This window comes from Sceloporus undulatus, chromosome 3 (assembly GCF_019175285.1).
Source record: "Sceloporus undulatus isolate JIND9_A2432 ecotype Alabama chromosome 3, SceUnd_v1.1, whole genome shotgun sequence".
NCBI classification, from domain to species: Eukaryota; Metazoa; Chordata; class Lepidosauria; order Squamata; family Phrynosomatidae; genus Sceloporus; species Sceloporus undulatus.
The window spans coordinates 213,331,770-213,356,767 of NC_056524.1; the positions used below are offsets into that span (position 1 = coordinate 213,331,770).

Here is a 24,998-nt window from a genome sequence, read left to right on the forward strand (position 1 = left end):
TTTCAGGTATGTAGACACAGAAGAACAGGCAAGGATGAACAACTAGCTCCCTCATGTGGCCCCCTAGGAGAAGCTTTTTCCAAGAATAAACTATGACTATGTATATTATAAAAGGTCAAAATACCCTAAAAGCACAAGACTCTGGCTAATCTTGGGAGCTAAACAGGCCCAGCCCTGGTTGGCTGCATTTGGATAAGAAATACTGGGTGTTTGAGGCTGTATTTCAGAAGAAGGAACTGGCAAAACGCGCTCTAAGCATTCCTTGCCTAAGAAAACAGTATGAAATTCATGGGGTCGCCATAAGTTAACAGGGAATTCAAAAGCACATAAACACACAATTATGTTTTAATATCAAGAGATAGGCAGTTGTTAGCTGGTCATTCAGTCCAGTTTATGTGCAATCATTAGCCAGTTTAAACACAGAACAAGCCACCATGTGAAGTAGAATATCTGCATGCATGGGAAAGCAATATTTCAAATATGGAAACATTTCCCCAAAATCTCCAGTCAGCATGACAACTAGCTAGGGACTCTGAGAGCTGTAGTCTAAGAAAGTAATTTTTCCAAACTCAATTACTATGATGACTTTAATTTCAAAGATATCAATGTCTGTGACAGTGTTTCTCAACCTTTGTCTTTCCTGATGGTTTGGTTTTCAACTGCCAGAAGCTTAAGCTAGGCTTGAAAATTGAAAGCGAAAAAGGGATAGTGTATCCAGTTTCTAACTGGAGCCAATTGGGAAAGAGCAAACAGAGGAGAAGTTGGTCAGTGATAGTTGAAGTAGGAAGAAAGCCAAGGAGGGGACTTAAAAGAGACCAAAGAAAGATATGAAATAAAGCAAATAAGACTCAAGGAAATGAATGCTAGTCTAGAATCACTGAGATGGAAGAGATGATAAGGGCCATCCAGTCCAACCCCTGCCATGTAGAAACTCACAATCAAAGCACTCCTGGCAGATGGCAATCCAGCCTGTTTGAAAACATCCAAAGGAGGCTCCATCACACTCTGAGGGAGCGTGTGCTACTATCAACTAGCAGTACAATCCTGTACATCTTTATTAAGAATTACCAATGTACTTTTATAGAACTTACTCCCAGTATCAAGTAAGCAGTATTACTTTGAGAGTAACTGCTATCCATATAGCAACAGTAAACAAACAGTTGCCACATTACCAAGTGTTTTTTTTTTGGGGGGGGGGGGAAGAGATGGGTCATTTCTATTTTATTATTATTATTAGTTGCTTAATTGTGTTAACTGGTTCTGTTTTATATGAATAAGAAGTATGGTTCCTACCAATTAAATTTAAGAATGATAGTAAATCTGCCTCTTCCTGTGGTAACAGGAACATTTCTTCCTGAGAAAACAGATTAAAGCTCTGTAACAGCAGCAACAATTTTTTTCATATCTATCTCATAGCCACACAGATACTAATGCAATACGAGTTTTAAAATTACTTTTCCATATGTCCCTCAAGTTTATTCAATAAAAATGCATGGGGGGAGTATTAGAAGTCTAAAGAGATATTGCACAGGCATATTGCCCTTCACGGATCAAGAAGTAACAAGCACTAGTCCCTTTTATTCCTCTTAGACCATATACCACTCCTGCCATCGCAAAAATCACTACCCTTTTTAATCAGCTTTCTATCTCACTGGCCTGTTTTCAGAAAACTTTAATTCCTTCTTCTTGTGTTCAGTTCCTTTCTCCCCCGCAAGTTTACCTTTCAACATTATTCCTCAATCCTTTTATTTTTAGCCCTTTCCCTTTTCTGTAGTTCACAGCAGTCTAGCCCTCTACCATAGAAATATACAGAAGTACACAGAATCTTTGAATTTTCTTTTGCTGCAATCCTCAAAAGGCTTCCCTATTTGCCTTTGCAAGATGAAGACGAAAGAGTAAGACACTGGATGTTTTATTTCCCTCTCAGTAATTTTGCATTTGCTGATATAGATGTGTGATGCCTATTCAGATGTTCCAATAACTCATTAAAATGAGGTGGTGACATCTCCAGTAATCTCTAAGTGATAACTGGAACTATTTTCCTTGCAGGAGCATGAACTAATCATATAACCAGTCAAGTGTGAACAAAGCTGTCCTATGTAAGATCAAGGACAAGCTATAGCAATAAGGAACATGGATTAACTGGAGATGCACTTAGTTTCTTTTGCCTACTGTTTTTGTACTGTTATGCCCTCTTGAAAACAATAATGTTCTGCTCACAATTATTCTAAAATTGCAGGCCAGCTTGCAGTATTTTTTGTATAACGCTTAGCCTCTACTATCAGTGAAATGAGGGTATTAGTATGGCTGGATGTGTGATTTTCCACAATATTAAGGGATTTTAATTTCTTCTAATTTTTTACTTAAATACTATTAATTTGTTAGTTTCAAGTCCACACGGAGGAGAGGTGAATAAGCTTGGAGAAAACAGAATTACAAGGAGGACAGAATAAAGTCCTATTCAGTAATGGAGGTGTCACCAGTGAGGTGCAGGGCATACTTGGTGGCATCCTAAGAGGGGGGCTCCCCAGATGTCTGTTTTTTGGCAGAAATGGGCTGTTGTGTTTGTCCGCTTCCCTTTAAAATCCTGGAGCTCCACAGAAGAGAAATCATGAGTGGGATGAGGCTCAGTGGGTGGAGAGAGGAGAGGCCTCGGATTTTGTTTACTCTTTTTAAATTTTCTTTGAAGACATAACATCTTACCAAATGTTTACTTTAATCACATGAAACTATAACGAATGTAAATACCTTTAGGTTATGCTTATGATACTGTAATTTAAAGGTATAATTTTAATTTTACTAGTTGTTTATGTCACAATTTTTGCCATTACAGTCAGGGATATATGGGAACTATGATTTACGAATAACATTAGTACAAAAACATTACTAAGGATTCTGTATGTTGTGGTATGGGAGGAGGTCAATGGGGGGGCATGACACCATGGGTTACCATACCAGGTGACGCCAACCATAGTGATGCCACTGTTCAGTAATGATGTGAGATAAGACTGAATTAATTTGACATCAGTTTCTTAAAAGATAGCTCAGGAAGCCTTTGCAGGAAGAGGGAAGTTCTCCTTTCAGCTGCTCAAATTCAAAACACACACACATGCAGAAAAGCCCAGATTCTATTTATCATATACTGTGTATTCCCTGCTGCATAGAAGCCTCTTGTCCAAATCCCATTCTATTGCAGAGGCACACTCCTTTAAACTCAAGAAACATATGGTTGGCTGATTCCCATCTCCCAGCACTGAATAATTTGAGTAAAATTAACAATTAATTAATAAGTACCAGAAGAGGCTGCTAATAAGGCACCAAAGCCAAGGACTATTTAATGTAGGAATTTCACATTAACAGAGAAGGTAAGACAATACATATAAAAAACAAACACATAATTTACATTACAGTGCACAGATAAGTACAGGTTACCCACAGTAAGGATGAGGTTAAGAACAGAACAGAAAAGTTCTTGGAGGCATTTCCTTTCTTGTAAGAGAGCTGGAGTTACTTTAATTCTCAGTGTGGGTAATATTTGAATGACCTATTATGGATTTCATATTTATAACTTCTTTGAACAGGACATTATGAATTTCCCTATGTCTTGAACAACTGACATGGTAGTTTCTCCTGAACCAGAAAAATATGTGATGTAAAGTAACAAGAAACTTAAGGAGTTTGTTTTTCAGGAAGCCCAGACTGTCATCTTGAATCAACAGCCTCACCTTGAGGTTGATAATACAGAGATAGTTATCTTGAACCTTAGACAGCCAGCCTGTGACTATACATAATGTAAATTGAAGTAAAGGACACCTAGAATTATTATTAGGGGATTTACTGCAGTTCCCCTGCCCTGTACTCTCTTCACCCTCTTGTGAAGCATAACAGCTATATACCCTTTATCCATTTTCCTAGAGGGAAATAATTGGAACATCAGAATGCTCTCATTGTAAGACTCCCTTGCCCTATTATAATGCAGCAATTCATGTATATTTTCAAACTGTAACGGGGTGTTATAAAGACTGAAATAAGGACTTGTGGACTTCCTTTTCCTCAACACCCCACTGCTGGGCTTGCAGAAAACAGTAGTTTGCAGTTATATTTGAACTGGCAAACTGTGGTTTGTGCTCTTGCTTCTAAATCAGGAAACTAGCTACAAAATGGTTTGCAATCCTGCAGAAAGTACAAACTATGCTTTTCTAATTCTAATTCAGCTGCAACTGCAAACTGTGGTCGCCACAGACCAGTAACACTCTTAAACAGAATGTGTGAGAGAAGAAAGAATTATGCTTTAATACATGAACCAAGAGTTTGTTCATGCAGATTGAAACCATGGTTCAATGTTACTTATGAACCAACACAATGAATCTATCTTCTCTGTGATGCTAAGGAGGGATCAGTTCTTTCAGGAAAGCAACCCAGGGACAAACTAGATCAGGAAAGGCAAACCTGTGGCTCTCTAGATATTGTTAAACTGTGATTCCCATCACCTCTGGGCAACACAAACAATGGCAAGGGATTATGTGTGTTTTAGCTAAATAACATCTGGAGCGCCACATGATCCTCCCTGAGGCTGCAAAACAGATGGATCTATAGGTGGCATTTGGACAACTTCCAGGTGGATCCTTGCTGACTTCACAATTGTCAGAGGGTGGCTAAATAAATAAACACAAGAAGATTTGTATTGAGCTGCATTCTTTCACAACTATTGTGCCCTCAACACCACATTTATTGACACATTTATTTATCTTCTCAATCTTGCCTATGACCTCAGTGATAGCAGTTTTCCTTTTCTTTGGCTCTAGTTATTTTACAAACATGTGTGTGTGACAATCCAAACTTGTATCAGAACATAACTGTATGCATCTGAAACACATTTATTTGATATGGTGCTGATATGGATTTAGAAGCCTGTTCTTTTCAAATTAGGGGAGAAACTCTACTTGCACATTCAGTCTTCACATATTCAGGAGACTCCAATATTTGCTGTGTCCATAAAGTTGTACTACTTCCCATCACAATTTAAGCCAAAGCTAGTTCCTAGGGACAAAGAAATATGGCATAAACCAAATAACTGCACCTAGCCATACTGCATCAAACGTTATAAGTGGCTATCTGCTGCCATGTAGGGTTGCAGGGTGTTCACCTAAATAGTTTTCTTGCTCCTTTAAGAGCAAGGGAAAGCCTAGCAGTTTCAGATTATTGTTACAGTTCTACAGTGGCCCCCCTACCAGGCTACAACACTGCACCACTCTTCCACCTGTGCTTTTCTCTTTCTGACAGAAGCAAAAGGGAACATTTCTCTTTTATGTGACAGCCTTTCTTCCTTTTCAGTGAGCAAGGTCCACATTAATAAGCTCCTCTGCCTTTTAGTGCACTTCCAACAGATTGTTAGTCATTAAACTGTCAGCCCCTTGGTCCTGTTTAAGAAATGGACGTCACAACTTGCACTACAAACAGTGGGAACACAACAAGAAGGGGGCAGCAAGTCAAACTCCATCAGACAAAAGCTTCAGCCCAACTGTTTCCCTATCAATCAGCACTGAGTAAAGAACAAGAGCTGCAAGCTGAAGATAAAATGAACATGGTAGTAGATTCACCTACCTTTGAAGAGATGTGATAGCTTTGAAGACTGAAATCCCAGAATTCAACCAAGGAGGCACATTATGGCCTTTAAACAGTGGGTGAAGTTTGAAGAGGTTGTTAACTACAGTTTCTCTTAGAGGTCTCTTAGAGTTTGTCGAAAATGTCCAAGTTAGGATAGCTCAGGCAATGGGATGGGTGCAACCACATTCCTGATCTAAGAAAGAGATATCTGGATTTGTGATAGCTGTGAACTTCCTCCTCCATGTCCATCAAAAACTACAACAGGGAGACTTCCATTTCATGAAATACTGAAACTAGCTGCCAAAAAGGTTTGAAAGCTGACTCCATGGTGGATATTAATGGAAACTAGAGGGGGAAAGGTACACATACTTACAACCTGGATAAAAATTCAAAACAAACCAGCAGCTAAAAAAAGAAACAGATGTAATCCAAGTTCCGAAGAGTGGACAGAGAGAAGGGAATTTGGAAAGACAAGGAATACAATACAACCACCTCTCCAAAGAGAGGTTACACTTCAGATTCTGTTCAGTCCACAGACAAGTGATCAGACAGTAGTTTCCACATGTTTAACTGGAAGAAAGTCTGTTAATCTTGTAGGCACAATACTGTAGTCCAGGTTCTAGTAAGTAAGGTTAGAGGGAGCAGGAAGTCCAGACACGGATGCATTGCTCACAACTTGGGGGTAGCAGGCATTATCCACAGGTATGCAAATCTTTCCTGCACATATATTCCATCAAATGGATGATCAAATGGAAGATTCCTCTGCTGAAGTCCCATGAAATCGATTATGTTTACAGGAGCCCTGTGCCAGAAGCAGAATAATTAGCAAACTAATTGGCAGGCAATGGACAATGAAAGGACACCACACTATACATCCTATTAGGGAACTCTCAAGGGAACTCAAGGAGTCAGGATTCTGGACTAAGTAATATATTAATTCCACTCCTGTTTTGCTGTTACTCAGAGGTTGACAAGGTTGTTTATTGGTAATACTGGCTGGTGGACTCTGGGAAGTACAGCCCAAAGAAAATAAAATTTCCAAGCTTTTTATTCTCTATAATAATTCCTTTCATTTATGGATACTTTCAATGAAACTAGCACCAGGTTATTTAATCTGCCTATTCTGGGCTGTTTCAGGTCAGCCCCTGTACTCTGGATTTTGTTCATGACAGCATTGTATCACATCAGCAGCTGAAAATAAGTAATTTATGCAGCAGATTCATGACAGAAACCTGGGGAAAGCACTTGGGACCCCAAGCACAGTGTCATCAATTGGGTTTTAGGTGTGTATTGTAAGTGTAGAGGTTTCATTGCAAAGAGAAGAGTATAAAATTACAGGCACTGAAGTATGGTCTAGAACAAATTTGAGTGAGTAGGATGACGTTCCCACAGCTGTTTAAAGCCAAGGGCTGGGTACATGTCCCCTGCATCACTTACTCTTTGGTCAGTGTGCCAATGGAAACTTCGCAAACTGTTGCTTCACTGTGGATCTGGCTTGACACCCATTATATTTTCTATGTGGAGAAAATATAAGAGGAGTAAAACTGAACTTTGAAAGGTGGTTAAAATCATGACTTAGCTGGCCCCTGAAGCACTGATTGAGTGTGTTTAAGTCACTCCTTACATTTTCCATGTGGGATAAATGAGACAGTGGCATAGCTGCCTCTCAACTGAAGAAATATTCTGCTTCACCTTATCTGGGCAAGGCTTTGAGAGGGGAGGAGCAACTTGAGAACCTTTCAGGCCAGTTTTCTTACTTTGCACTCAAGTATATGTATAAAAACTGAATTCACCTCTTTTCTGTGCTCAAGTGACTTTGACTTCAGCCTTGCTCGAATCACACCGATTGTTGGAGAGGAACCAGGTCTCTGTAACTAGACAAGATGTGAATTGACAATTTAATTACAGATCGCACAAATTCAAATTAATTTCTAACAGGAAGCTCCGTAAGACACACAAGTACAGTAGCCAATAATGCTGAGCATTTAGTTCTCTCAGGGTAAAAAATGTAAAGGATACATTTTCCTTTATTCAGAAAGAAACAGGCAAACAAGTTCGCTAGCAAATAGGAATGTGGGCATCACAACTGATCTCACAGATATTGGAAGGGAAGGAACAGGCGTGTATTATTAGAGAAGCAAAGGATTCAACAAACCAGAATCACATAATAGATTAGATGGGTTTAGGGCACAATCCTATATGGAATTTATATGAATTGACACTGTATAAGATATTGTGGAAGTTCACTCTGCTTGTGAAATGCCAGAAATGACACCTGGAATGCTTCATATATACCAGCATGGGTGAAATAAGATGGCTATGGGCTACAGAAGGGGGGAGCATACTTATGCCAAATTTTGCACCCCTACAAGTCCACAACCACATCATTAACCATACAACTTTCTAGCAGCCCCTGACCTGGGGCAGGAAATATCCTTTGCTTTTTCTACTGGGTTGCTAACCAGTACTGAAGGCTTGCTGAAGCCACTGGTTGGCAACCCTGTACATGAATTACGATCTCTGCAGGGTTCCTTTTGTTTTGAATGTTGTTTAGTGTGCCACACATACAATGTGTTTGGTAGGAATAAGTGTACAGGCCTCCCTTTCCTCTGTCTTAGTGCAAATTAGCTTTAGCTGGCTGACCAGTGGAACTCTTGGAACATGATGCTATTTGTCCACCTCTGCTTTCTGCTTTCTCTGGCTCTCCTGGCCTTGGGTTAATTAAGTCTCTAAGGCTGCATAAAAGGGATGGATGGGTTGTCAGAGAAGAGTGTTTTGGTCTTAGGTGGTTCTGTGTAGTATATGGCATTTGGCATGTCACACTGCTTCTATATGTATTTGCTGTGTCAGACAGCCTAGGAACTCTTGAGAATTGTGTGTTTGCTACATATATTTGAAGAGTTTGTGGATCAAATGTTCACGACATTTGATGTCATTATGAGTACTACAAGAATTAAGGGGTGTACTGTTTTTGTGACCATGCTCTAAGATAAGTGAGTAGGTGTTGATAGTTCAGGGGAATAACATCATGTGCTGTGACTGATAAGCAACAATGTTACTGCTATGAGTGTGGATGGTGTTTCTGTTACTTTCCTCCTCTCTTTTTCTGCCATGCTTTCCCTTCCTCTCCTGGGATGACCTTGCATTGCAGGAGTGGAAATCATGTGCACCTCCAGATGTTGTTGGACTACAGCTCCCAACATTACCCATCACTATCTATGCTGACTAAGCTGATGAAGTTGCAGTCTAACATTATCTAGAGGGCCACATCATTACCACCCCATTGAACTCAATATGCAGCTGCTGTACTGCCATATCTTTGGTCCAAGCATAAATTTAATATAGGAATCCCCTGTTAATCATGCTAATGAGATATATAAAGGCTACAATTGGACAAAGACATCCTTTTGGTCCCAGCCAGGGAACATTATGGAGCCATAATAATATAGATAGCTGTGAAACTCAGACAAGATTTGCCAGCGATTTGTCAAAGGGAAGCCATTAGTATAACAAAAAAATGATCGTTGTACAGTAGCCCTTACCATGCTTACATTCTCCTTACTGTCACACTTTGTATCCTTAGTGCCTGCAGATGCCAAAACATCCTTTCCATTTTTGTCCAAAGACACTTGACTTCCCAGAACTTTACGCTGTATTAAAGAAAGGAAAATGCTGTTTGGACTGCAGCTGGGTGCAGAACAGAAAAGAAACAGAACAATAGCTCTTTGCAGGTTCAGTAAATCGGCACACAGAAGAGAAACAGCTTCAGACGTGCAAATCTTTCTCAAACAGTTCAATGCATTTTGGATGTTTGCACAAATATTTAGTTCTGGATCTCAGTTTTAGCTGTGTAAATATGCCTTCCAGACAATAAATGAGAAATCAAGCACACAACTATACATGTTTTATCTGCAAAACTGGCAACATGATATTTTTACGTTTGAATCAGTGTGTATCTTATATCGAGGTTACTCAACACTCCATCTCATATACTATGGCCCCTCTGAATAAGCATTTAGCACTTAATTGCATAGAGCCTAGAGCTGAGAAGTATGGGCATAGAATTTGAAATTAACTTGGTACCTATATATGCCATAGAAAGCCCCTTATTCCCATTAGAACCTATTATATTTGGTTAAAAATGGGTGGGTGAGGGGAGTCACGACAAAATGAGAGGCAGTGCGCCATTTCAGCTCTTACCAGTTTTTGGTTCTATAAGCGCCCATGATGAACCAATATTCTCAAGACAGTGCTGGGGCAAGTCTATTTCATTTCTCACTCCTAGTGAGCTAGCAGTTGGCTGCACCATGACAAATCCTAACTCTTTCCAATTTCCAGGAGCAAATAGGCCACTGTTAAAGAGCATTACTGCCCAACCCAAGCAGATGTGTGCAATATACTCACCATACCAAATAAAGAAGTATATGCAACTAGGTAGCAATACAATATGCCAAAGAGCTACACTAGAATGAAGCATCCTGAACAGTATTATTATGCAGAAGACCTAACTAATAATAGATGCATATTTACCTTGATTAGGCCACTAAAGGAGTGAGTGCGACTTCGTTTCTGGGTCTGAGGAGTGGGCGTCCTTGTCTGAGGAGTGAGAGCTTCAGGATGCTTCTGAAACTAGAAAAATATACCTAACATATTCAGTCCAATGCTATGGTGCAGCCACACATACGAAAGCCCAAGCCTGGTTCCCACTCATGACAATCAAATTGTCCAAGGTCTCTTGACACTGGCTGTCACTCTGCTCCTGATCCCAATTCAAAGTGCTTGCTTTGACCATTAAAGTCCACTGTGGCTAGAGACCACGGTACCCAAATGCCCACCTTCTTCTTCACATATGCAAACCCCAAGATCCTATTCAGAGGCCCTGCTCTGGTTCCCTAACCCAGTTCCTGGTAGTGGTATCGTGAATGTGGAATGCTCTCCCCAGAAAGGATCCTTCGCACCTTGTTTAAAGTGACTTTAAACCTGGTGGTGTAGTGGTTAAATGCCTGTACTGCAGCCACTCATTCAAAACCACAAAGTTGCGAGTTCAAGACCAGAAAAAGGGCTCAAGCTTGACTCAGGCTTGCATCCTTCTAAGGTTGCTAAAATGAGTACCCAGATTGTTTGGGGTCAAATTAGCTTACAGTTGTAAACCACTTAGACACTGCTTAGGTGGTATAAAGCGGTACATAAATGAAGCTTGTTTGTTTGTATTTTGGTACCAGGTGAAGACGTTCCAAAAATTTTGTCTAGGCCTTTAAGAATCTGGATCTTAGTGTTTTGAGCCACTGTTTATGTATTGTGTATATTTAGCCATTTTTACAGGCATTCTTGCTCTCCTCTGGGATTTTTGTGCAGCAGTTTACTGATTTATGCTGTTGTATTTTGATACTGCATTTCTTTTATGCTGTGAGCTGTCCTGAAAAACATGTTAATAGGCAGCCTAATTAAATGCCACAGATTGCTACCACTACTACCTGTTGAATTAGCTTCTTTTTCTTGGCAGAATCTGGCATATTATGAACATGTTGGAAGAGTTCTTTCAGGGCCTCCTCTGTACATTGCTGTGTGTCTTCCTGGTGGGCAGAGGGATCCAGCAGCCCTCGTTTCTTGAATCTCTGGATGCCCTGAGGCATTGGCAAGTCTAGGTCATCCTGGAAAATTTTAGAAGGATATTAATCACATTAATCTCTTCTGTTTTGGCCAGTCCAGTCCCAGAATATTGTTAACATTCCATTGCAATGAAAGCTATCTTGTTTTGCCTGACACTAATAAATATAAGTCTCATAACCAACAGCAGGTAGGATCTGGCTGCAGAGCTCAGAGAATCAGTCCTTTTCCTTCCCCAGCTCTCAAATATGCTGTGGGTTGTATTCAAATACTGCAGGGCAGTCTTAGTTTTTTGTGCTTAGACATGTTTTTTCAGTCTGTATCCCAAACAGAAGGCATTTTATTAGCAGGGATATATAACAGGCTAACTGGCAAACCCAGGGTCTAATTCCTTGGCTTCCATGCCCCAAAGCATGAATTCCCCCAAATGATTTTATGTCGAGGCATTTTCTCTTCTTACGAACATGTCTGCTTCAATTTTCAGTTTGCTGACCTGACTGTGCTCTTGCTGTATGCTGTCTTCTGTGACAGATACTCTTACCTTTGAAGCATGTGCTCTGGAGTCCAAGTAATGCAGTCTAGCACATTCCCGGATATATGCAGGAGCCTTAGAAAGTGAGTGAAAGATAAGGAGTCAGACATGTGTAGGCCAGAGAGTCCCTGACCCTGTGTTGGAAACATGTTTCCACAACAGTTGCACCAGTCAATTGAGACAACCATTGGACACTCAGTTCCAGGAATGCCTCTGCCACTGCCCAAAAGACTGTCAGCCTCCTCTTTGAAAAAGCAGGACGAAGGTGATCCCAATGAGAAATTCTGATGAGTTCAATATGTTTGGTTTTAAAGCAAGGGTGGAAAACCTTGACCTCTTGCACATATAAATGATACATGAGGAAGGCAATTTAAAAGGGTGGGTGATAATTGGGAAAGAATGAGTTATCCCTTCTGACATAGAATCATAGAGTTGGAAGAGACTGCAAGGGCCATCCAGTCCAACCCCCTGCCATTCAGGAAATCTAAATCAAAGTACCCCCGACAGATGGCCATCCAGCTTCTGTTTAATCGTTTAATGTTGCCACCTTCTTGAAAATCTCCCTCCTCCACAAAGAGGTCTTAGAATAAATGCCCTATCTCTTGATTTACCATGCATGTGAGAAAGAGAAGAGAGGAATATGGAGATGAGAATCTTACATGACTGCATGAATCAAAAGGTGGTGTGTAAGTAGGTGTGGATGGATGGATTCGTGTGACTTGGGTCCTGCCCACAGGATATACATGCAGCCCAGCCATTGTGAAAAAGGTTATACACACAGCTGCTCCACAAACAGAATATTTATAAAGAATGAGAGAACCTAATGCTTTCCCCTCCTCAGATAGATAAAACAGCTCTTTGCTTGAACAATTTAACAAATACTTGTCCTGGTTTCTAGTGACTTTAGCCTAACTAGAGGGCAAATTAACAGGACTACATAGCAGGCTAAATGGTAAAGAGACTGTCAGGATTCAGGAGGAACAGGGCATCTTCAAAAGCTGCAAAAGCAACTGACAAGGAAAGGAGCATCTTTATTATAAGGCAAGAAAGAGGCTAGTTTCATTAGAAAGCCTTAAAAACAATTATATTCATATCATATCATTACCAAATGCAGCATATCTTAAGGAGGCTTCCATTGGCAAGCCTTTAAAAACTGACTTTTTAAAAAAAGAATGGGCTTTTAATAAGATTGCTTTACTCCTTTTATTTATATGTTTTAAAATGACATTTAATCAGAAAGGGTGACCAGTGACCAGTGGTCAGGACAGAAAGGTGGCAATAAAGGTGAGGGCTGTAACCCTGATCTGCCAGCCCCTGTATTACTTGACTTACACATTTATCATTAAGCACCAAATAAATAAACCAGGCTATGCACATTTCAGGAGTGTGTGCAGAAAGCACGCTTTCCCAGCAAGGAACAGCATGAGCTATTTGGAAATTAGATACCGAGAGTTGGAACTGTCACCTCTCTCTCTTCTTGGCACACCTACCTTGAAGAGCTTTTGTGAGTGCTTGATCATGAATGCCATGCCATTATTCAGTTTGGTAATGTTCTCCTGCAGATCATTGGTAGTCACCTAACAACAGCAGGAATACCAGGGGAGGAGATTAAAAGATAGATAGTAGGTCAATTGGAAACTCAATGATAGGTGCAGAGACATTTTCAGGGGACAAGGTGCAACAGCCAAGACTGAAAACATAATCAGGATCTGTCTTCCATTCTACCATGACTATTTGTTTGTTTTTACATTGCTGCACAAAACAGGACACTTACATTTCGGGGCCATAGAATGTGAGGTGCAAACATAAGAGCAAGGTTATGAGCTGACATCTTGTTCTTGTCCTGCTTCTTAGCTGTCTGATAGAGCAAATCCAAGAGCAACTTCAGCAGATTGCGGTTGGGAGCTGGCAGGATCAAGAAGAGCAGCTGCAGTGCTTCAATTTGCCGCACTTTATCTGGAATATTGGTCTTGTTTCCCTTGTCATCAAACTGCGTTAGGTCTATAATGCCAGAGTCAAAAGACCATGTGTGATGTAAACAGAGCAAACTACCAGAAAATTCAACAACAAAGAGTTGAGGAAATCCATCAGATTCAACAAGCTACCCATTTCCAACTTACCTTTACACTCCTAAAGTCTTCTCCTCTGCAACATAATTAGAAATTTCAAAACTTTCAAGCTCAGATACTAAGGCCATGACAAAATTAGAGGGGGCCCCAGCTTTTCAAGCCAGAAGTCACAATTAGAATTCTGAGGAAATATCATGGACGCTGTGATGAAATGGCTACCACAATGGGCATGGTTAGTCGCAAGACACCTATTTTAAAAAAACAAACTGTTGAGGCCAAAACACAAAAAAGATGGCCAAGAATAAAGTGGAGATGGGGCCTGATCCCCAAAATGCAAACTATTCTTTCTAACTCAGTAATGTATACCAACAGAACATCAGTTTAATTTCTCTAAATCACCTCTAATTAATTCTTCTAAAATGTATTTATTCATTATACTTTATTTACATACCACCTTTCTCCTAGGGTAGGACCCAAGGCAGCTTCCAGAAACAACAAAAATGTTTTTAAAACAATTGAAAATCCCCCCCCATTAAAACACTATAAAATCTCTTTAAAAACATACAAAAGTTAAAAACAGATAAGATAGCTATCTAAACGAGAACCTTCCCTGCTTAACCAATTAAAAGCTTGCTTAAATAAACATTTATTTGCTTGCTAGCAAAAGGAAAGTTAGAAGGCCAGCCTGGCCTCTTATGGAAGGGAATTACTTTATTCCTTTAAATAGAAAGATCAAGCCTAAAACATTTCCTCATTTTTATTACATAAATCAATCCCTGTTAAATTAACTATAAATCCACTCATTTCCCTCTGCTTGCCAGCTATCCCCCCCCCCCCGGTCCTCAATTTTATTCTCCCCTCTCAAATCAGTACTCAAACATGTAAACACATCCACAGAATTTCTCGCTCTGGATCATTTCTCATATATCTTTCTTCTATCATAACTCAATACCCTTTCCAATGAACAGATAAAACCAAGTCATTGCTTAGATGATCATAGGTTGGTTCACATTGCTCACTCACTGATTGATAGTTCACCTGAAATTTTGAGGTGCGCATGGAAATGTTTATGGGTCAACAAAGGTTCTGGTAACTCCCCCAGGAACATCTTCAGCAGAGTGGCCACATCATTGGAGTGAAACTCCCCAGAATCCAAGTCAATTTCTGTTCCACTGTTCAGTGCTTCTTTCAGGGTCTGCTGCCTGGTACTGTTTCCTGGCACTCGAAACAAGCCTTCCACCCGCAGATCTGAAACACCACAAGGAAAATAAGATCCCATAAAGGGCACCAAATATGTGTTAGATACAGTGCTATTACTTCCTAATCTTTTATCAATTTTTCTGTGGTATTTTTGTCTTCTCCCATAGAGTTCTAGAACAAGTGAGGTGCTGAAACATCTGACGTTCTGGATGGAAAGAGAATATTTATGTGTAGAAAGACAGTTCTTTTAGGACAGGCTTCTTCAATCAGGTGCCCTTCAGTTATGTCAGCCATACTGGGCAGGGTACAATAGACATTCTAGCCCAACATATTTTGATATCACCACATTGAAAAGTGCTAATCTAGGGTTTCTCTAGAGCAGACACTGGGAAAATTATATATGCCACATCTGTTCCCCCAGTTCAGCCCTCTTGATTTAACAAAGACAGAAAAGTAGCCAAACACCACTTACTCTTATGGAGGTACTCAATTAGTTGAGATATTTGAGCAATGCCTTCTTCAGTCAATGGAGCTCCAAATATTACTCCTTTTTCTGGAAATTGAAAGAAAATGGAGACATAAGAACCCAAGTATATTAGCTGCTGTTCCTGTTGCAAGATTCAGAATTGCGCAAAGAATGCATTTGCTGTTCACAGTGGGCATAGGTAAAAGTCCTGGGCCACACTACATGTTCATTTACTACCTCCTTGCAAGTGGCTCTCCCATTATCCACTTATCATAGCAGCTATTTTCTAAAATTCTTACAGTGCTCTATAAAGAAACTCACAAAACAGAAAATCTGGTTTTCCTAATCTGGATTAATTTCAAACTGAGCCCAAAGAACAGACTCAACAGAAAGGTAAACTAGATGTAAGAACTACCTAGTAGATCAACTGGAACAATTCATCTAGTTCAGCATTCTGTTTTCAAGACCCCTAATTTCATTTATTTATTGGATACTCACAGGCAGGGCATAACAAAGATGTTCTTTCCCATTTGTTCCTAGCATCCTAGCATTCATAGATACACTGTCACTATATAAGGAAGTTATTTTAAAATGCATTTTTCAGAATGTTTCTGTTATCCATCTTAAAGGCTACTGCCACACTGTAGAATGCAGTTTGATACCACCTTAACTGTCTTGGCTCCATCCTATGGAATCATGATGTTGTGGCACCAGAGTTTTCTGACAGAGAAAACTAAATATCTCACAAAACTACAAAATTTCATAATTCCGTAGCATCGAGCCATAGCAGTTAAAGCAGTGTCAAAGTGTATTAATTGTGCAGTGTAGATGCAACCCTCATCACATTTCTCAGTTTTAGCTAGCTAAGGGAATACTATAATTGGATATGTGCAACATACACATTGAAGACCAACTCTTGACTTTTGGTCCTCTGGTAATGACAGCCAGACAGCCACTAATTACTCAGCTGTCAGACAACAGCCACAGAAAAGACTGGATGCTATAGTTCCTTTTCTGAATTACCTACAGAGTTTTCTTCTGCAGAGTTTTTGTCTATATAGAAGATGACAGCCACACAAAAACTGTTACCTGGGGCAAGGTTTTCAAAATTAGCACAGAGATCAATATTTGTGAAACTGATGAAACAAAAGAGCACCTTGACATATGCAGAAACCAGAATGTGATTTGACAAGCTTAAATAGACTTCCTATACATAGTCAAATTGCTAATTTGGCATGAAGAAAATTCTAAATCAACATCAGACAAGACAACCAATGATACTAGCTGGTCTCTGTACTAACATTAACACTACAGAACAATTAGCAATTTGGACCTATATTCTGCTGATACATTTTATGTGCCACATAATGTTTTGTTATTATGTTTACAGAAAGCTTATACTCTGTTTATTTGAACATGGTACAACGATAGAGCCCAGTGGATGTGCAAAGAAATTTTATATTGCAGTGTTACTGAAGCTAAACAGGTGTGTACCCTGCTAATCTGCAGGATGAGTCTCCTGTAGGGAGCACTGTTATGTTCCTGAAACAGCAGGAAATAAAATAACTGAAACAAAAAATTGTACCATGGCTTTTCAAAAGGTAGTTGTCTGGTCATTTGGAGCTGTTAAGAGACAGCTGGGAAAGAGATTTCAGATGCGATTCCCCACCGCATAACACAACAATTTTGTGCATTATATTCAAGAGCAAAATTGTAACTGGCTTCAACCCCTACTGCTGGATATTTCAAGAGCCTGAAATGAGCACAGTTTAAATCTGACCTAGTCATTATTGTAGTCAACAGTGATTTTACTTTTGCCTCCCCATAGTATTAGCTTTCACCATCTTTCATTGCTGCTCAAATCTCATTAGCCACCAACAATATTACAGAGCTATATGAATATTTAACAAAACCTGTCAGTTATAAGCTTACTTTAATTAAGCACTCCTTTCCTTATTGTTCTGTTTACATCTCCCTCTAACTCATCTCAATATCCAAGTGACTTAACACTTTTCAACCATGCCAGTTCTAGTAGTAATGTCAGGTACTCTTATTATGAATTAAAGAGATGTAAGTCTAGCTTGCCATTTTGCATTACTCATGTTGTTTGAAAGCTTTATTTCTCTCCCATATATACTGTATGTGCTGCAGAGCTATGATCCCTTAAGGCTAACTATCTGAAGCAAAACTAGAACCAGTCTGTTACTGGTGTTAAACAAAAATGAATTTGACAAATATATACAAACTGAAGTGATTTGCCAATTCCAGGACATTCTGTGGATGAATAGTTATACATATCTGAAGACTTGGCCATATTTAACTAAAAACCATTTCCTTCCTTATGGTCTATTGCTGGCTTTTAAGACTGGCTGGAACCATTCATGAACATCTGTGGAAAAATAAATTCCACATCCAGTTGGTACCTTTATATTGGTGTAACTATGCCAGCTTATGCATGGCAGCATATATTGTGGCAGCAGGAGAAAAAAGGCTACCAGTACAGTGGATATGAAGGAAGTAATGCATCAGAGACATAGGTTGTTCACAGCTAGCAGATTTGTGTGTGTGTGTGTGTGTGTGTGTGTGTGTGTGTGTGTCTTCCTGTGCCACAACTATGGGATCTTGAAAAAGTGCTCCCATTAGCATAGTGCACTAACACTTTCTGGCCAAAGTTATCTGGGTTGGCATTTATGTCCATATTAGGGTTGATAAAGTGTTAATTAAGAACTTCACATTTCATTTCACAGAAGTAACATCAATTATGCTTACAACCTGGAACAGGTTGGGATGGAATCCCTTATATTATATATTATACTGAAACTGAATATCAGGGATATATGTTTGAAATGAATTGGGAAGGAAGAACTGGGCCATGATACAATTATCAAAAAGGAAGCAAACTGAAAAGCAGACTGAGAATCCAAGGATGGCTATCATATCAATATAAGGCCTGTTACAGACAGGCCAAAATAAAGCTGCTTCGAGTCACTTTGGAGGTATGGCATTTCAATGATGCATGCGTCCTAAGAGTCCAAAAGCCACACCAAAGCCGTGCTCCAGTCCTAAGGATTGGAGAGCAGCTTTGGTGTAGCTTCCAGACTCTTACAACTCATGCATCATTGAAATACCATACCTCCAAAGTGACTCGAAGCAGCTTTATTTTGGCCTGTCTGTAACAGACCCAAGTTTCCTCCAATTTAAGCCACAGTTGCTTGCTCAGTGCCTTTAAGGAATAGCAATGGAACTTTCCTCTTAGTGATTGATTTATTTATTTAATTAATTTTTGTCCCACCTTTCTCCCAAGTTGGGGAATCTTAGTGATTACCTGGGCTTTGTGAATTCATTCAAAAGGAGATGCAACAATCCCTTCAGACCAAGGCTAGTGGCTTAAACTTTTTTTGTGCATGTGTGTGTATGTACCGGTATGTGTGAATTCTTCTTGAAGGAATTCCTTATCTGCATTTTACTAGAGCAGTAAAATGTCAAGTTGTGAAAAAATTCCTTAGAGATTTTACAGACTGGATAGCATAATTAACAGAACTAGATGCCAGGGCATTGAAAGGCCAATAAAATTGGCATCCAATACAACAGGCTCACCTTTACGTTTCAGAGACATCAGGGAACGGAAAAAACCTGAGGATGTGCCAGTCCCACCAGGCAGCTGTGGGTCCTCCTCTCCCATCAACTGGGCTAGCTCTGCTCCGGGGAGGTCAATCAGCCGGGTGATGTTGCTGACCACGAGCTCTGTAAACACTTCAGGCTTCTCATGTCTGAGCTTCTCCACAAAAAAGTCTGGATTGAAGATGATTTGATGCCGCTGAAGGGAGGAGTCATTGCAGATAACAAAACTGCAGATGGCATCACTAGGGAACACAAACAAAGTAGTACAACTTTATGGAACATATCTAAACACAGCACAACAATTACTCTCAGCTATGCAAGAGCTGCCTGTAGCTACAAGTACATAGTGATGTTGCTGGATGGGGCTGTAGTTTAGCTTGCATTCAGAAAATGTCTGTACAGTCTGTAAAGTCTAGAAAACATCCAGGGGTAGCTGTGTTGGCCATTTAGCAAATCCAATCAAATGTCCACCAAACAGTGATACCTTTATTGGCCAACCAAAATGCACAACATACATGTTGCAAGCTGTCAAAACTTCATTGGCTTCTTCATCAGGCAAGACCCACATCATCCAGGACCTCCTCCTGGATGAGGATGCCGACCTGGCCTGCTTCACAGAGACCTGGCTGAGAGAGGATAGCACAGTCACCTGGGCGCAGGCCCTCCCAGCTGGGTATTCTGTCAGTGAGCAGGTGAGGAGAAGTCGGCGGGGGGGGGGGGGCGGAGTGGCTCTGGTTCACAAGAACCACCTGACCTTGACCAGGATACCTGTCCGGAACACAGTCCACTTCGAGTGTATCTCAGCCTGAAGACCAGGGATAGTCTGGGGATTTTGCTAGTCTACCGACCACCCCGTTGTCTAGCAGACTCCCTGATTGAGCTGACACAGCTGGTCTCTGAGCTACTGTTGGAGTCCCCCAGACTTCTAGTTTTGGGGGACTTCAACATTCCTCTCGAGACCAGCTTAACAGGTGCGACTCAGGAGTTCATGGAGACCATGACAAACATGGGCCTATCCCAACTGGTCTTTGGGCCCACACATTGTGCAGGTCATACACTCGATGTGGTCTTTAGTACGGAACAGGAATATCTGTGGGCGGAGGTGGTAAGTACCTCCGCATTGTCATGGACGGATCATTTCCTGGTCAAGACGGCACTAAGAGCCAATATCTGCCCCACCGGAGGTGGTGGACCCATTCGAATGGTCCGCCCTCGAAGGCTAATGGAACCAATAGGATTCCAGAGAGCCTTAGAAGGTTTAATGGTTGGGAATGCCGGTGACCCTGTCGATGCTCTGGTTGATACCTGGAACACCAATCTTACCAGGGCTATCAACACTATCGCTCCCAAGTGTCCTTGCCAATCCGCTTCAAATCGTAGGGCATGGTATACGCCAGAGATTAGGAGAATGAAGCGGTTCAGACAACGATTAGAGCGTAGGTGGCGGAAGACTGTTCTATCTGACAGAACTCGCCATAGGAACTTTCTTTGTTCCTATCGGGAGGCAATTCGTGCAGCAAAGAGAGCGTTCTCCTCTGCACGTGTTGTGTCTGCAGAGTCCCGTCCAGCAGAGCTGTTTAAGGTGGTGAGGGAAATGACGCAGGTACCTCCTGCGCCAAATCCCTTGCTTAACCCGATGACGGCCTGCTGTGACGTGTTTAACAACTTCTTCGCAGATAAAATCTCTCAGATAAGAGCCGACTTAGAAGCCACTGTTGCAACAGAATCTATAGGCGAGGTGTCCAGCGACTCCGTCGACAAAGTTATTCTGGATCAGCTCCAATCAGTGAGTACCGAGGATGTGGACAAGCTACTTGGTAAGGTGAGGAAAATAACCTGCCCTCTCGACCCTTGCCCATCATGGCTGGCCGTCCGGGGGGGGGGGGGGGGATGCATTGAGGAGATTCCTCACGGATATCATCAATGCATCCTTTAGGGAAGGGCATGTTCCATCTTGTCTGAAGGAAGTGGCTGTTAAGCTGCTTCTGAAAAAACCTTCCCTGGACCCCCTGGATACGAACAACTACAGGCCTGTTTCTTTGCTGCCATTTTTGGGCAAGGTAATTGAGAGGGCAGTTGCTCTTCAGCTCCAACCTGTCTTGGATGAAACCAATTATCTAGACCCATTTCAGATCGGCTTCAGGACAGGCTTTGGGGTTGAGACTGCCATGGTTGCCTTAACTGATGATCTGAGCATCGACAGGGGTAGTGTGACCCAGTTGGTGCTCTTAGACCTCTCAGCGGCTTTCGATACGATAGATCACAGCATCTTTCTGGACCGCTTTGGGGGGATTAGGTATCGGAGGCACTGCATTGCAGTGGTTCCGGTCCTTCCTCTCGGGCAGGTCCCAGAGGGTGCTGCTCGGGGACAGTAGCTCCAGAAAGAGGGAGCTCCTTTGTGGGGTCCCTCAGGGAGCTATTTTGTCCCCAATGTTGTTTAACATCTATATGAAGCCGCTGGGTGAGATCATACGGAGTTATGGTGTTGGGTGCTATCAGTACGCTGATGACACCCAAATCTATTTCTCCATGTCTCGTTCGTCGGCTTCGAATTCTAATGGCATCTCTTCTCTCAATGAATATCTTCGGGCGGTAATGGGCTGGATGAGGAAAAACAGATTGAAGCTGAATCCGAACAAGACGGAGGTGCTCACGGTAGCAACCCCGAAACCAAGAATTGGGTTGCAACCACCAGTCCTGTACGGGGTCACACTCTCCTCTAGTGACTGTGTTCGCAGTCTGGGGGTGCTCCTTGACTCGTCGCTCCTGATGACAGATCAGGTGAATGCGACTGTCAGGACCGCCTGTTATCAGCTTCGGCTGATACTCCAGCTGTGCCCTTTTCTGGAAGTAAGGGATCTCGAGACTGTTGTGCACGCGCTGGTAACCTCACGCCTTGACTTCTGTAATGCGCTCTACATGGGGCTACCCTTGTGCCTGGTTCGGAAACTACAGCTGGTTCAAAACATGGCAGCCAGGCTTGTGTCAGGAACATCTAGAAGGGACCATATCACTCCGGTTTTGAGGTCCCTCCATTGGCTGCCTATTGGTTTCCGGGCCCAGTACAAGGTGTTGGTTATTACCTTTAAAGCCCTAAAAGGCTTGGGTCCAAGCTATCTCAGAGACCACCTCTTCCCATACAATCCTTCCCGCGCTCTCCGGTCCTCTGGGAGGAACTTGTTGCAGCCTCAAAAATCGAGGCTTGTGGCGACCTCCCGGAGGGCTTTTTCTGCTGTCGCCCCCAGGCTCTGGAACGACCTGCTGGACGAGATCCATCAATTAACATCTTTGGTCAGCTTCAAAAAGGCTGTCAAGACGGATCTCTTCAGGCAGGCCTTCCCAGACTGAAATATCTCAGGATCTCCCCCCTCCTCAGTAATCTCTCCAAAGCCCCCTTTTCTTTTCTTTAGAACTGAAGTTGCAGTGGTTTGTTGGTTGGTATTATTTTGTTTAATTTATTGTTATTTTAACTAGTTATTGTGGTTTTAAATTAGATATGTTGTTTAATAACATTTTAAGGGGGGAGGGAAATATATTTTTTATGCTGTTATGTTATTTTAATGTTGTAAACCGCCTGGATTGGTTCGCCACAGGGCGGTATATAAATAAAAAATTATTATTTATTATTATATTATGTTCTCACTTCAGATGCATCATGAAAACCTTAGGTGGTGTTGAGGTAAAACATGCCAATCATATTAAATTTTCTTGACAGATGCCACATTGCCAGAAGGAGGAGGGGCCAGGCTGCAAGATATGCCCCTCCATACCATCTTGACTAATAAGAGAAACAGCAAAATGCAGGCTTGTGAATAACATCTTCAATTTTTTCTCCTGTTTCCTTTGTAACACTTTGCTTGATGAAGAAGCCAGTGGAAGCTTCGAAATCTAGTTTGAGACCGCTTTAACTGCCCTGGCTCAGTGCTAGGAAATTCTGGGAATTGTAGTTTATTGTGGCACCAGAACTCTCTGATAGAGAAGGCTAAATGTCTCACAAAACTAAAGTTCCCAGAATTATCTAGCATTGAGCCAGGACAGTTAAACTAGTCTCAAACTGGATTATTGCTGCAGTGTGTTTTGGACCACAGTTTCCCCTAAGTTATAGACCAGGTCATATAACTGGCCAAAGTTTGTTACTACAAGATAATTGGCATAAAGGAACACTAACATTTCTCTACCTTTTAACAAAAAAGATTATTTAACAAGTTTTTGTAGGTTGATATCTGCATATTTGCAGAAAAAGATGTTTCAAAGCAATGAAAAAGTGTAGAAATAATCAAGAACAGAGCTGATAATGAAATTTACATTCAGTCCACAATAAAGCTTTTGCAATATATTCATATCTATGCAAGGATATCAAATTTCTTTATATTTCACTTTTACTGGTAGTGCACACTAATAACATCCAAAATCTACAATATAGTTATACCCTTTTTGGGCCAACCAAAATGCATAAAACACACGTGACAAGCTTTCAAAGCTGAACTGGCTTCTTCATCAGGCAAAGCTGTTAAAAATCCTATATGGTTTTTAACATATTTGCCTGATGAAGAAACCAAGGAGCTTCAAAAGTTTGTAACATGTGTTTCCTGCATTTTGGTTGGCCAAAAAAAGGTACTTTGTAGATTTTGGATGTTAGTGTGCTTTGCTACATGGCCAACACAGCTACTCCTGGGTATGTTTTCTTGATACAGTGGGTTGTTTTTTATTTTGTCCAATTTATTGAAAACCATCACCTGACAGCCCACATTTGCCAACTGCTGAAATAGCAAGGCAGTGTCAACTGCCTGAGTATCAACTGCGGATGAGCTGGATCGAGATAAGAGGATCTGAATAACCAGAGCTGAGGCTGGCAAAATCACCCAAAAGGCAGCAGACCATACAGAAGAGCAGCTTTCTCCAGCCTCTTTGAATAAGCTGCCAAGAGCAGTCTGATTTTAGCGTTACTTCATTGGGCATCCTGCAGTTTGTTGTGCTAAACAAGCCAAGAACAAGATGGAGCAGTTCAGCTGAAGCAGCTGGGCATTATTGCTGATTGACCTCATGCTTGTTGTCCATTATGCTATCTTCATACATGCTAGTCAGGCCAGCTTTGCTGCTAAATGTGCTTTCTCCACATTCTCGTATGATCCAGCTGGATCTAACATTGCCTTCTAAGGACAATTTGAACAGTCATTAACCTCTTAGCCCAATAAAGCTGTTCATTCTATAAAACAGCTATGCCAGTTATCCATCACTCCCTCCCCAACTGCCGCAGCCATTATTCCAAACTTCAAGGAAAGCCCACTGAACTAAAAACCCAGCATCTTTCAAGCAATACACAACAAGAAGCAAACATTTGAGACTTTTTAAATTCTTAACTTCTACAAAATCTGATAGTACCTATTGGTTAAATACATAGAAAGTCAAATCTCTTACACAAGTGCTGAAAGCTTCTGGTGAGGCATTGGGAAGCAACGACACGGCAAGAAGAAATTGTTCCTTGTTTTCAGAAATAGATCTGCCTGCTCCAGCACAGCCTATGCAAATTCCATGCACACTAAACAACACAAAGACTCATTTATTGGCCATCTTGGCACAAACACATTGACCTTCATGTGTAGAGCCAAGGCACAATTCAGATCAACTAACTTATACCCCTTTCTGTGGGGCAGGGATGCTAGCCACATGACCTGCATCAAATTAGACTAGAAAAGGGAATGAAATTTCCTGTGACATATAGCTTGATAAATTCTGCCTTTAGTAGCAAACTACTATTTTAATGAGTTTGCTATTTTAGGCAACCCCCCTCTGGAAAAACAACAACTGTCCAACAATTTCATTTAGAATTAGGCCCCTAAAGTATCAAGGGCATTTCTTGGGCTCTTGCTGGTTTATTTCCCTTATTCATGTACAT

The 24,998-nt window shown here is 41.1% G+C and overlaps 2 protein-coding genes across 6 annotated transcripts in view; one reads left to right on the forward strand and one right to left on the reverse strand.

Annotated features, from left to right (window-relative positions):
• The window catches only part of ZFYVE27 (zinc finger FYVE-type containing 27), a 668,411-nt gene that overhangs the window by 376,798 nt on the left and 266,615 nt on the right, over positions 1-24,998 (forward strand). The window lies entirely within an intron of this gene.
• ARHGAP19 (Rho GTPase activating protein 19) overlaps positions 3,320-24,998 on the reverse strand; it is a 29,909-nt gene continuing 8,230 nt past the window's right edge. Inside the window, exons 1-12 of one of the 3 annotated variants that reach the window (XM_042458796.1) lie at positions 24,521-24,748; positions 19,079-19,344; positions 15,488-15,568; positions 14,854-15,063; positions 13,521-13,747; positions 13,237-13,323; positions 11,756-11,821; positions 11,082-11,258; positions 10,138-10,236; positions 9,150-9,257; positions 7,401-7,481; positions 3,320-6,409 (exon numbers count right to left, since the gene is read on the reverse strand). In XM_042458796.1, the coding sequence (XP_042314730.1) occupies positions 6,353-6,409; positions 7,401-7,481; positions 9,150-9,257; positions 10,138-10,236; positions 11,082-11,258; positions 11,756-11,821; positions 13,237-13,323; positions 13,521-13,747; positions 14,854-15,063; positions 15,488-15,568; positions 19,079-19,344; positions 24,521-24,549 (1,488 nt within the window). In that variant the 5' untranslated portion in view covers positions 24,550-24,748 and the 3' untranslated portion in view covers positions 3,320-6,352. Of the gene's footprint in view, positions 6,410-7,400; positions 7,482-9,149; positions 9,258-10,137; positions 10,237-11,081; positions 11,259-11,755; positions 11,822-13,236; positions 13,324-13,520; positions 13,748-14,853; positions 15,064-15,487; positions 15,569-19,078; positions 19,345-24,520; positions 24,749-24,998 lie in introns of those variants that run through there. The other 2 variants (XM_042458795.1, XM_042458794.1) reach the window with 2 other exon arrangements.